This window comes from Myiozetetes cayanensis, unplaced genomic scaffold (assembly GCF_022539395.1).
Source record: "Myiozetetes cayanensis isolate MyiCay16 unplaced genomic scaffold, myiCay2020 scf27, whole genome shotgun sequence".
Classification (NCBI taxonomy): domain Eukaryota; kingdom Metazoa; phylum Chordata; class Aves; order Passeriformes; family Tyrannidae; genus Myiozetetes; species Myiozetetes cayanensis.
In genome coordinates this window covers 965694-977711 of record NW_026087488.1, presented here as the reverse complement: position 1 = coordinate 977711, position 12018 = coordinate 965694, and the positions used below count along the sequence as shown (strand labels likewise).

The 12018-nt window shown below is 52.5% G+C and overlaps 1 protein-coding gene and 1 long non-coding RNA gene across 13 annotated transcripts in view; both read right to left on the bottom strand.

The window, feature by feature from the left end:
- The window catches only part of MSI2 (musashi RNA binding protein 2), a 220201-nt gene extending 217594 nt beyond the window's left edge, over positions 1–2607 (bottom strand). For all 12 annotated transcript variants that reach the window (XR_007629773.1, XR_007629774.1, XM_050322098.1 and 9 more), the window contains exons 1-4: positions 2517–2607; positions 2318–2358; positions 2111–2192; positions 1666–1750 (exon numbers count right to left, since the gene is read on the bottom strand). Coding sequence is in view for 10 of the 12 variants with exons in the window: in XM_050322098.1 (XP_050178055.1) it covers positions 1666–1750; positions 2111–2192; positions 2318–2358; positions 2517–2578 (270 nt within the window). In the remaining 2 variants the exon portion in view is untranslated. The remainder of the gene's footprint in view (positions 1–1665; positions 1751–2110; positions 2193–2317; positions 2359–2516) is intronic.
- Positions 2608–6002: 3395 nt separating this feature from the next.
- On the bottom strand, positions 6003–12018 carry LOC126643471 (uncharacterized). The gene is made up of 3 exons (XR_007629758.1): positions 11770–12018; positions 11612–11687; positions 6003–6112 (listed from the first exon to the last, which is right to left on the bottom strand). It is a non-coding gene; the product is annotated as an uncharacterized LOC126643471 (long non-coding RNA).

Sequence of the window (12018 nt, the reverse complement as noted above, 5' to 3'; positions counted from 1 at the left end):
CTGAGGGAGATGCGTCCTGGTGAAGCTCTTCACCCCTCCCCCAGACAAGAGCAAATTAATACATTGCAGGGACTAGACTGTGATACAGGAAAAAAGCTGGGGGAGGACCTAATTATAGTCAGAAATATGACAGGGTGTCCTCTCATGATTTTTTTTTTTTAAAAAAAACCCTCGTTGAAGATACTGTTTGCCTTTGTTCTTCTTATCTAAATTTATCTTTAAAAACACATAGAGAATATAGCTGTACATGAAAAGTCTGGTGAGTTTAATCTCAGGAGCACGGCTGAATCAGTTATCTTACCATATCTGATTAAACCTAAAATCAAATTATTAAGGCATGTGAAAGCATGGGCTTCGTGCTCAGACAAGCCCAGCAGAATCTGTAGGTCGAATTAAAACACTAGATTCCACCTGCTTCTAAGAGAGCTTTGGGCTTTTTGTTTCCATATAAATTGCATTTTTTAAAAATCAGGTACTCATGTTTGCTCCCTGCTCCTCCTGTTCTTCATTTAACTATAATCTCGCACACAGAGGCACCCACAAGATGTTGCAGCACAGAGACAGGATTGCTCCTAACACCACGCTCAGGTTAAAATAAAACCTTTAAGCCCCAGAACACACAAAACCCAGTTACAGTAAGGAACACGCTCGATCGTCCAGCAGAAGCTCCGCAGTTACACCAGCACGAGCCTTCCCTTCCCAAAACACAACCCCCTCCAGAGCCAGCAGCACCAGAGCAGTGATGACCTCTACCAGTGTCCTTCCCCCCTCCCCTCCCAGGGCTGCCGAGGCTGAAACTACAACAAACTAGGAGGCACAAAACTTCATCTTTCTGCATGGCCTTGATCAGAGGGAGAAAAGAGGGCCCAGAGCTGCACTTGCCCGATACCTTTTGTTTGACCCAATACTGAAAATGCCGTACTGGGCCAAGGGGAAAACTCAGGTGTGGTTTTCTGTTTGTTTGTTTGTTTTTAAAGCAAATGTGATGCTCATTTAAAAAAAAAAAAAATAGATCAGCTGAATCTCACGAGCATTTTTTTCCTTATGTTATGCACTGGAGACTGAGCACAGCAAAAAGCTCTGGAGAAACAACAACACATTAGGACTTGTGCTTCTCTACCACAGCCACTCTCCACCTCTCTGAGAGCTTCCCATAAATTAACGCGTGCGTTTCGTAAGGGCGCTGCCATCGCAGGTGAGGGGACCTCTCCAAAAAATGACTTTGGGAAATGACACGAGCAGCAGCTTTCACGGTTTGACAGTAAGTCACTCCCACCTTGAAACGCGTGCACCAATACATAAATAATCAATCAAAAGAAGCACAAAGTTCCCTGCAGAAAGCATTCTGCAGCCCAACACCGAAAAAAAAAAGTTGGATTTTACTCCTCAGCTTTTTCAATGTCACCGCTCAATAAAATATAAGGCCGGGGGAGGAGCCAGCGGTCGGTATGGGGGAATTCGGGCTTAGAGGAAAAAAAAAAAAAAGAAAGTTGCCGCTTTTTGCAAGTTAAAGGCAGAGCCTGGAAAAAATAAAAAGGAAACCCCCCAGCCATGCAAGGTCCCGGTTCAATGACAGCCTGACAGCGGCCCGAGCGGGGCTCGGTGCGCCCGGGTCGCGTCCCCGCCGTGCCGGGAAGGGCGGCCCGGAGCCCCAGCACGACCTACCGTCTTGGAGTCCAGCTCGTGGTGCGGCTGAGCCAGGACTTTGTCTACACTCGCCGGATCCGCGAACGTAACGAACCCGAAGCCTCTGCGAGAGACAAAGAGCGAGGGGATGGGGGGAGGTGATGAGAATTAGAGACAAGGGGAGAAGTCATAAAAATAAACCGCTGTGCCGTCCCCCACCCCCTTCCCCCAAGGCTCCGGGTGCAGGGGGCGGGCGCGGGGCGGCAGCCGCGACCCCCGGCCCCGCTCCGGCTCCACCGGCCGCTTTGTTTCCTGCTCCGGGCTGGAGGGATGCGGGCGGGGAGAGCCCTCCCGCAGCGCCCCGCGCGCGGGGTGGGATGCGGGGCTGGGGTTTTGGGGTGGGATTTTGGGGGGTGCGGGTCCACCCGCCCCGACGGCAACTCGCGAAGTTTGTCAACCCGAGCGGGGTGGGCGGCGGTTTTACCTGGAGCGCTTGGTGGTGGGGTCCCGCATGACCATACACTCCCTAATTTCTCCGAATTTGCTAAAATAGTCTCTAAGGCTGTCTGCGGAGAAAGAGCAGAGAGGGAGAGGAGGGTCAGGGCTGGGGGGGCGCGGGCAGGGCCCGGCGCGGCGGGACGCGGCCCACGCGGGGCGGGACGCGCGTGGGGAGGGGGCGGCGGGGGGTTACCTGGTGAGGTTTGCCAGCTGAGGCCGCCGATGAACATCTTGCTGGAGGGAGAGAGCAGAGCGGAGTTGAGCGCCGGTGCGGGATCGGCCATTTTGACGGGGCAGCTCCCGGCGGGGCGGAGGGGCGCGGAGCGGAGCGGGCGGGCCCGCCTCGCCGCCCCCGCGCCCTGCTCCGCGCCCCCGCCGCCCCGCCGACTTACCCGGGGTCGTGCTGCGCCTCTCCGGGGCTCCCCGAGGTAGCCTGGCTCCCGTCCGCCTCCATGGCCGCGCCGAGCGAGAGCCCCTGAGAGAACCCCCGCCCGCCCAACCCGCCCCCGGCCCGGCTCCGGCTCGGTTCGCTCCGCTCCGCTTGCTGTGCCCCTTTTCCCTTCCCCTCCTCCTCCTCCTCCTCCTCCTCCTCCTCCGCTACCGGAGGATCTCACTGGAGAGGCGCTGGGGCAGCAGCCAGATCCGTCACACGTGGGATCGGCTTAGCTCAGCGCCGCGCCGGCGCTCCCTGCCCCCCCGCCGCCATCCTCCCCTCCCCTCCCTCCATCCCGCCCCTCCCTCCCTCCTCCTCCCTCCCGGGGGCGGGGCCGCTGCCGGCGCGTGGCCCTGTGTGACGTCACCGTGACGTCACCGCGCCCTCTCCGCGCGCCGCCTGCCCGCGCCCCGCGCGTGTCCGAGAGTCCCTCAGAGCCCGCCCGGCTCCCCCGGGGCTGCTGCGCTCCCTCACAGCCCGCTCCCTCACAGCCCGCTCCCTCACAGCCCGCTCCCTCACAGCCCGCCCCGGCTCCGCCTCCCTCACAGCCCGCTCCCTCACAGCCCGCTCCCTCACAGCCCGCTCCCTCACAGCCCGCCCGGCTCCGCTCCCCCACAGCCCGCTCCCTCACAGCCCGCTCCCTCACAGCCCGTCCGGCTCCGCTCCCTCACAGCCCGCTCCCTCACAGCGCGCTCCCTCACAGCCCGTCCGGCTCCGCTCCCTCACAGCCCGCTTCCCCACAGCCCGCCCGGCTCCCCTGGGGCTGCTCCGTGACCCCACGCTCCCCCCCCCGGGCTGTACCGAGGGCTGGCTCTTGCACTGAAAGCGGCCCCTCCCCGCCGTCCCCGCTGCTCTGCTCCCCATCCCCGGCACGGCCGGGCGGGTTGTCGGAGAATAATTCCAGGGGCTGTTGGAAAGCACCTGCTGGGTGCCCAGGAAAGGGAAATTAAGTTTTAGGTGCTCGGGAGAAATTCGGGCATTACTGAGAGGTGTTTATCCCGTCACCAAGTGTGGGTGTCGCACCCACTGTGCCTGGACCCTGAGAACGCCCCGGGTTTAACCCACAGCTTTGTGGGGCTGCTCAAAGAGAGTGGCTGGTGCCCGGTGCTCCCACGGCCTGGGGCTCCCTTGCCCCATTGTCCCCCTGTCCCTGTGCCATAACGCCTCGGGGCTCCTGTACCCCAGTGCCCCTGCACCATGGGGCTCCAGCAGCCCAGGGCCGCCGTCCTGGGGCTCCTCCACATCCCAGAGCCCCTACATTCGAGCTCCAGCATCCCTGTGCCCCTGTTTCCTTATGTCCCCGCATCCCATATCCTGATGTCCCACATCCTGGTGCCCCCCTTCCCAAGGCTCTGGCAGCAGCACACCTTGGGCCCTGGCAGGCACCGCCCAGCCAGGTGCCAGCTCTGCCCTCAGCTCCTGCATTTCACACTCAGCATTTGCAGTGTCGGGCGAGAGCGGTGATGGGGCTGCCAGGTATTGGTGTAATTATCTAAGGTAAAAGCAATCAGCTTCCCATAAATTAAGGAGCACAGCATAGGAGCGAGGGCCGCCCACCCAAAGGGACTGAGCCACGTTGCCCTACATTTTCAGAAACATCCATGGATTTTGAGTATCTCCGCTCACCCGGGACCGAGTGCCTCCCAGCCGAAGCCCTCCTGGCTCAGCAGCCGTGCCTGCAAGAGCTATTTTGGGGTGGCCAGCTATTTCCAGCTCAGGGATTATATTTTTATTGGGGGTGGGGGCAGCATGTGGATGTACTTTCCAGCAGGGACTAATGAAGGAGGTGGGAATGAGCAGATGTGTGCAGGGCTGAGAGGTCAGGCCCAATGGAGAAACGCTCCCTTCCATGCTCTGCTGCCGACCCCTGTAAAATGGGACGTAATCCCCTTTACTGGGTTTGCTTTGCCATGAAGTGCTGAACTCTGGTACAGCAGCAGGGCAGGCTCTGCTCCTCCAAGGGAACACCCCAACTGCTCCAGACAGGAGAGGGGCTGACCTGGCCCTGCCCCAGCCCCAGCGGGGTGAGCGGCACCAACCTGCAAAGGAAATGGAGGGGGGGGATTAAAGAACAGTCTTTTTCTCCCCCCTCTGAGCTTCCTTTAGATTTTAGCTATTTCTCATAATAATCACCTGGAAATTACTACTCAGGAGTGTTGTTCCTGCCCTTTAATCTCTCTGGCTGCAGTGTAGAATTTTAAAGGGGTTCCAGAATGAACAGGCACAAGACAGATATTGCTGATGGACAGAGGGAACTTCAGTACACCTGCTTATGGCTCAAAGAGAAATTTGGATTTCTATACATTGAAAGGAAATCTCCGCTGTTATCCTTTCCATCAGGGAACACTACAGGTCAACTGGCTTTGGGAAGACTATCCATACATTCTTTTTCTGGCCTCTCCCAGAGCCAAAGGTGGGTTCAGGCAGGTGCCCAGTTTCAGTCTATTCAGACAGTTTTGCTGTTTCTCTGCACCTGCTGCTGTCAGGGAGCAAAAGCCGTACCCATGGCACCAGGGATGCTCCAGGGGCTCGTTCAGTGCCTATGGGTGACAAACCAGGACCCGCTGTCCTGCTCCGTGGCTGGCACATGGCAGCACCCATCCCCAAAGGTGCTGTTCCAGCCCTGATCCCAGACTTTTCTCCACCCCAAGGAGAGTTTGCAGGTTTGCCCTCTGCTCTCCTTCTCTCCGACCTCTAATGTTCGTGCTAAAAATCCAAACTCCCCGTGGACTTTGGGAAGCAGCTAATGAACCGCGAAGCTGACATCTGTAACTGCCGGTCAGGGGTAATGTTCTCCCAAGCTGCACAATTAAAAGTTGGAGCATTTATTCCAGTAACAAGGAAAGTTACTGCTATTGGTACAAACCAGCCCAAATTCTCCACAGTGGCTCTGCAGACAGACCACGTCTGTCCATGTACTCACGGAGCACCGCCTCTCATTAGCAGGTTCCAGCCTCACCAATTGCCTTTCAATTCTGGCAGCTCTGGTTTCAGATCAGAGACTGAGATGCAGAGTTTGTTAAGATCAGCATTTTTAAGGTCAAGGTGACGTGAGAGCCCAAATCCCCACGAAGATACATGGCTGCTGAGAGCCCAGTTTCTGAAACAAAGAGATCTTGGGCTCCTAAACCAGCAAGGGGGTTTGGGGATGCTATGGCAGGCAAGCAGGCTGGCAGCCGAGCTCGGGGCAGGTCCTAATTGCCCAGGCTGCAGCCCAGTGCTCCGGCTGTTGGGACATCCCCTCTCTGCCGTGCAGCGATGCCGAGTGGCTGCATCCACCTCGCACTGCCTGGAGAACAAGTTCATATCTCTGGTGCTGGAGAAATCTGCATTTATGTTTTGTATGCTCTATAAATTCAGTGTCATAATAAAAAGGGATCTAAATCTTTACTGAATAATTCATTTTCACACATAGGGAAGAAATAATGACCTATATTATATTCCATCTATCATTCAGCGAGTTGTGGAGATTGATCGGCCGGTGGGTTTCGGAAGTCCCCGGTGAGGAGCAGCGCTCTGTGGACTGCTCTGTCTGCTGCCCAGATGTGGCTTCACCTGACAAACATTATTTAGACAGAATTACAGGGGGTGATACACGGGGGAGCTGCCAGGAAATCAAAGATCATTTAAAATGCAGAATATGTCATTGCAAACAATTGGTCTTCCTGAAGCATCTGTGCCTTTGGTGTTACCCCAGTGTCAGTAGCACGGTGCAGAGACACCAGGAGATGGGCTCTGGCAACCCTGTCTTGGAGAAGATGCAGCACGGAGGAGGGAAGAGGTATCTTTTGAGTCCATGGTTTCAGACCACTCAGGAGAGTCAGGGCTGTCCAGATAACATCCACATCTTTAAAAAGCTGGGCAAAGACTTTCTATGTGTGTCTGGGATTCATAGTGGAGGACAGGCTTTAAAGTGCTCAGCACCCAACAGCTTCGTTGTGACATTTGTAGACAGAATTTCAACAGAGCACCGACTTAGTGGGTGGGATATTTTTGGTTTTGTCTTATTTTAGGCTGTCTGTCCATTAACATCCACCTGCATTTCCTCATGGTGAGCTCTACACCTCTTCCCAGGTTGCCAGTCCCTCCCTTTGTTTCCAGCTGCTCCATCCTCTGAAAGGAAACCACCAAACCCAACCCTGCCCAGCCCCAGCGTTCACAGAGCCCAGGGCCAGGCTCTGTCCCAGGAAAACAAACAAAAACCACTGGAGTTTGGGAGTTACTTAAAAACACAGCAGCCAGTCCCTAAACTGGAATAGGCTATCCCAGAACCAGTAATTTTAGGGAAGCACTACTGGTTCACACCTGTTGCAAATGTGACTTTCTATCTTGGGTAGACACTGAAGTTTTTCCTGGTCAAGTTCCAGATCTGCATCAAGTTATTTCAGCATTTGCTAATGAAGATGTTACACTGACCTTATTAAAAGCGTCAGGATTTTCATCTTAACTGAGAAAACAGCATTTTTTCAACTGTTTCAAAAGAAGAATAAAACCCAAATATTATCAAGCCCATCTTTCATATGATAAGGGAGGAGGGGGAAGCTCTGCGAGGAAAGATTTCAAAGCCTGCTTTGTTTTCATCAGCTTTGAAATCAACAGACAGCCCTGAGAATTTTGTTTTTCAGAACCAGAGTGTTTAATTCTATTTACTACTTCCAGGCAATTCTATATATACACACACTGAAAACCCCAAGCAGCTCACTTTAAACAAATCCTCCTGCTTTTTTCAGATGTGTCATTGCTCCTGCGGGTAGGATTGCAGGATACAGATCAATTAAGTTAAAACCAAAAACAAAACGGGGAGGAGAGGCAGGGGGGGAGGAGGGTTAGTGCTGTCCCCGGGCAGTCCTCCCTGCTGGATCCGGCTCGGGTGACTGTCCCATGGACACCTTGGCTTCATCTGAAGGAGGGGTTTAGTGGGGAATTTTCCAAGGACCTTTCCCCAGCTGCACTGGCTGATAGAGCAGCTGGAAATCTATCCTCCCACTCCTGTGCTTAGGCATATCCAAGCACCCCAAGTTACCCCTTCCACTGTCTCTCGCTCTGAGGTAGACAGAGTTATGCCAGGAATCCCATTTCCTTCCCTCTCCCAAAACCAGGCTGTCTAACTTATTCTCTGTCTGATTAATTTTTACCAAAGGCCTTTAAAAGCCTCTGATAAACTGCTCCCAAAGTCCAAACTAATATTATTAACTATGAATCTTCTCCTATAAATAATTCCCAGAAGTAGATCAATGCTACCACTGAGTCAATGGATTCACTGGAATCATTTCTTCCTGTTACTCCTGGATTTTTTTTCCCTGTTGCCACTAATCAATTATGATGATAAAACTACCCTGGAACACCCTCAAAATAAAGATAAACAGTGTGTATTATCAGAGGCTGGGGCTGTGCGGGGTGTTGAAGATGCGTTACCTTCTCTGAGGCACATTTGTTTTCCTCTACAGACAGTAAAGGAGGCCCAGTAAATGAATGGTCTGGTGTAACACAGCATTAATTCCCTGACCTTCCGCATTGAGTGACTAAGAACCTCAATCTCAATTATTCCTTTCATGATGGAATCTAAAATAGACACAGCAAGTCCTCACATTCTTGCTCAAAACCAGGAGAGGTGGAATGAGACGAGCCAGCCCGATCGCACTGAAACCACATCCATTATCAGTTCCATGTCATTCAGAAAAATCGACTGTGGGAGACAGCAAGAGCATCCAAGGAGAATTATCGCAAAACGTGCAGTGGCAGGATCTGTATAAATACAGACACTCATTTATATGTGCACATGCACTTAAAATTCACAAGTGTGGAGCTGAATCAGGGGTAGGAAAAACAAGTCACTCCCCAGAGGACAGCATCGCTCTAAATTAACTACAGGCAGATCAGAACTGATGAAAACACCCTGGAAGGTTGATAAGCAAAGTTTCCTCTCTGTAGATGGTGGGGAACCCTCACATTTTGAATTTTGGGCATTCCTGCACCTCTGGCACAATGGAAATGGCAAACCCATCATTTTTTGGTGTTTCCTGTCTGACTTTAGAGTTAACTCCTTTATTTGCTTCTCTGGTTAATCAAATGATTCTTACTGCTGATACAGCAAATTCCATGACCATTAGGTTCACATCAAAGGAGGTGATCAAGAAAGTTTACGTGAAGTTTTAGACTATCCCAGCACAGATCTTCAGTGGGCATAAAATTCTCATAGTCACACTAACACGTATATTGGCTAAAGATCAACTGTTCATCCATGCACCATTGAAGGGATTTTCCTGCAGCTGGAAAACAAGGATAAACCCAGGCCCAGCTGTAGGACCCTCTGTGCACAGGGCTGTTCTCCAGCCACTCTTCTCCCTGCCACAGCATCACGCAGTGCACTCAGGGCTGTCACCGAGGCTCCCTGGTTCCCCCACCCTGGAGTTACCTTTAATTCACTGGCTTTCCACATCATTCACTGCTTTTCCAGCAGCAGATGAGAACTGAGCTCCCAAGTTTGCCTTTCCGGCCAGGGCCTGGCACAGCACGTGGCAAGGCTGCAGCAAGCCTGGGAGACAAGGAGTCACACACAGCCTGCGGCCAGATCCCAAATTCCAGCATTGTACGTCAGGAAGAAATGTGCCTGGGAAATGCAGCTGTAACTACATTAAAGCACCATAATTCAATTCTAACCACATCATTAGGGAGGTGCAGATCAGATAAGCATGAAGAGCTCAGGAGAGAGGAAGCCGGGCTTTGCCCGCTGTGGGAGCCGTGTCCCATCGCTCTGCCTGCCCTGAGCCCCCGGCCCCTGCAGGGCTGAGCAGATCCCGGGCTGGGAGAGCCTCAGGCTTCCTCCTCAGGGCATGTCACACCATTTAAACTGCAAACCCACCTCTCCAAGAGGCATCCTCTGCCCCCTCCCTCTGCTCCATCCGGGTGCACCCCAAACGGGCAGACACTGCACCCCTCACCTGAGAGGGCATTTTGACCCGCGCTGACCCTCACCCTGATCATACACGGCCTCCAGACCCATCCCAGAGACCTCCAGTCTTCCCTGGCGAGGGGATGAGAGTCAGGAGGAGCCACTGGGCCCCACAACAGCCTCCTCTGGACTTGTCCACCTGAACATGCTGCCGTCCTCATCCTCCCTCAGGGCATCAGTGCCTTGGCCAAAACCACCCCAGACCAGGGACCAAACCCCAGTCTTTGAGTGATTAGCTCCCACCAGGGAGCATGCTTTGCCCATACTTAGCAATTCCTCAGCTTTAAGCACCCTCTCTCCTTAGATTTAAAGCACTGATGTGCCCACTGTCAAGGTCCTGGATTCTTGGTCTGACTTTTGTGCAGTGATAAGATTAACTCTTAAGTTCCAAATCATCCTTAGAGAGGTTAATGCTGAATTTGTGCTTCTGCCTTTGCTGAATCAGGGCTTTGCCAACTTCCTGCTTTATTTATTTGGCTTTCTGTGATTGCTGAGCCAGGATGGCAAGGATCCTACCTTGAACCTCCCCTGGGACCTCTTCTGATGAAAAGCAAAGCCTGCAAACACTGCTGCATTAGGAGAGGAGTTTCATGAAGATTCATGTCTTTCATATTGTTCTATGAAATTAAAGAGCAGAAGGAAAATCACTTTCGAGGAAGTGAAGATCTACTGCAGCAATTTAGATGTAAACATAATTAAGCAACTGGCCCTGACATACCCGTCCCTTCTTGGCCAAAGTTCAGCTGGAGTTTCCACTGATGTCAAGATCAAGCTATGCAAATAATTAGAACAGGTTTGGTCAGGAGAGAGAATTCTGAAAGAGATTCTGGGTGACAAGGTCTATAACAATGCTCCCCTTGCTCCTTCTGGGACCCAGATCTTTGGGTCCTTCATTTCCCTTCCAGCATCATCCACCTGCCATGTGGTGGCTTACTGTCCACCCTGAAACACGTATGAAAGCCTGTGGAGCCCACCCTGGCGTGGCACAGAGCCAGGGTGAACTGCCAGCAGTGCCTGCGTGAGCTCAGTCTCAACTCAACAGCCCTGAGGTGACACCCCCATCCCACCTGGAGTGCTTGTGGTCCAGTGGGATGGTGCAGTGGTGCAGAACCTGGAGCTGGGGTGAGCCAGAACCAAACACTTCACTGACTGAAATAAGAACTGGGCATTTAACACTTGTTTTTCAAAACTTGTTTATGAGCAGGCACAACTACAAATGTGCAATTTGTAAGTGTAAATACACAAACTGCTCTTAAGCTCAGCTGGGAGCACTGAGCTTTCGTGGTGATGTTTAGGGCTTTCCCAAGTCCCTCTGCATGAAGTGGTTTTCTAAAATTGCTGGGGTTTTAGTTTTTGTTTAAAGTAAATGAATAGTCTTTGATACCCCAAGGAAAGAACTTGGAAAATGTGACCTTTAGAATTTTGAAACTGGATGACAAAGAAAAAGAATCCAAAGGACAATCCATTAAAAAATATACATGGCTATTGCTTGGTCAGCAGAGAAAGGAAATAAGGATGGTGTGTTTTGTGTGGAGGTCAGGATTGACAGCACCCTCTTATGTATCCTTAAAACATTGGTGGGATAACGTGGCACTGGCAAATGTCTCCTGAGGCATCACTGCTTGCCCAGTTTTGCGGCCCAGGTGCTGAGCTGGGGCTGCCTGGGCTGAGCCTCCAGCCGTGCCCAGGTCCACCAGCTGAGGTGACACACAGGGCCACACTGCAGGAGGTGACATTTGCCTTCCTGCCACTTGAGAGCACTTCAGCTTCGCCTTTCCAAATGAAACCCTCTGCATCCTTGGGGAACCACACCTGTAGGCCCACAGGAGCCCAGCAGATCCCCTTCCTGCTATTTCTTCTTAGGACACTGTTTAAAGGAAAAGCTAAGGGACAGCACAACACTGAGCTGGAGTGGACAGAGACTGCTGCACCTCTTCCTGAGGCCAGTTTAGAGTGCCACACCTTTAGAACTCTGCTGCTCTCGTGATGTATTAGTGTGATGCATCAGCAGAGCAGCTTTGCTCCAGTGCGGATGGAACACGTCCTGTTACTTATGTCCCAGGTAACTTTTCCCAGTCACTCCCCTTCCCCTCTTTTCTCACCTCCTTGTGCCGCTGAGGTTCACCACAGATGTAACTCTGCTGGTCTGACTCAACCCAGGGACAGTGTTTTGTTGCTCTGTATCAACAACAACAAAAAAATTAAATTCAAACCAACACAAACTTAGCTGAGAAAGTAATAAGACAGCAAACTCAATTACTGTTTCATCTGGCATTATTGTAGCTTTGCTGCTCTTTGTCAGGGACTTCTTCCAGGCAAAATTGGAGAGATTATCTTGTCTGGATGTTATGAAGTAGCTAATCCCTTCCGCAAGTGGAGGAGAGCCAAACGCTTCACGTTGGGCCAGTGGAAGTGTAAATACGGTGACAAAGTGCTGCCATCAGCTCCCTGGCTCCAGGGGCCGCCTTTTCCCAGGGCTTTGCACACTCCGCATCCGCACAAGACACCA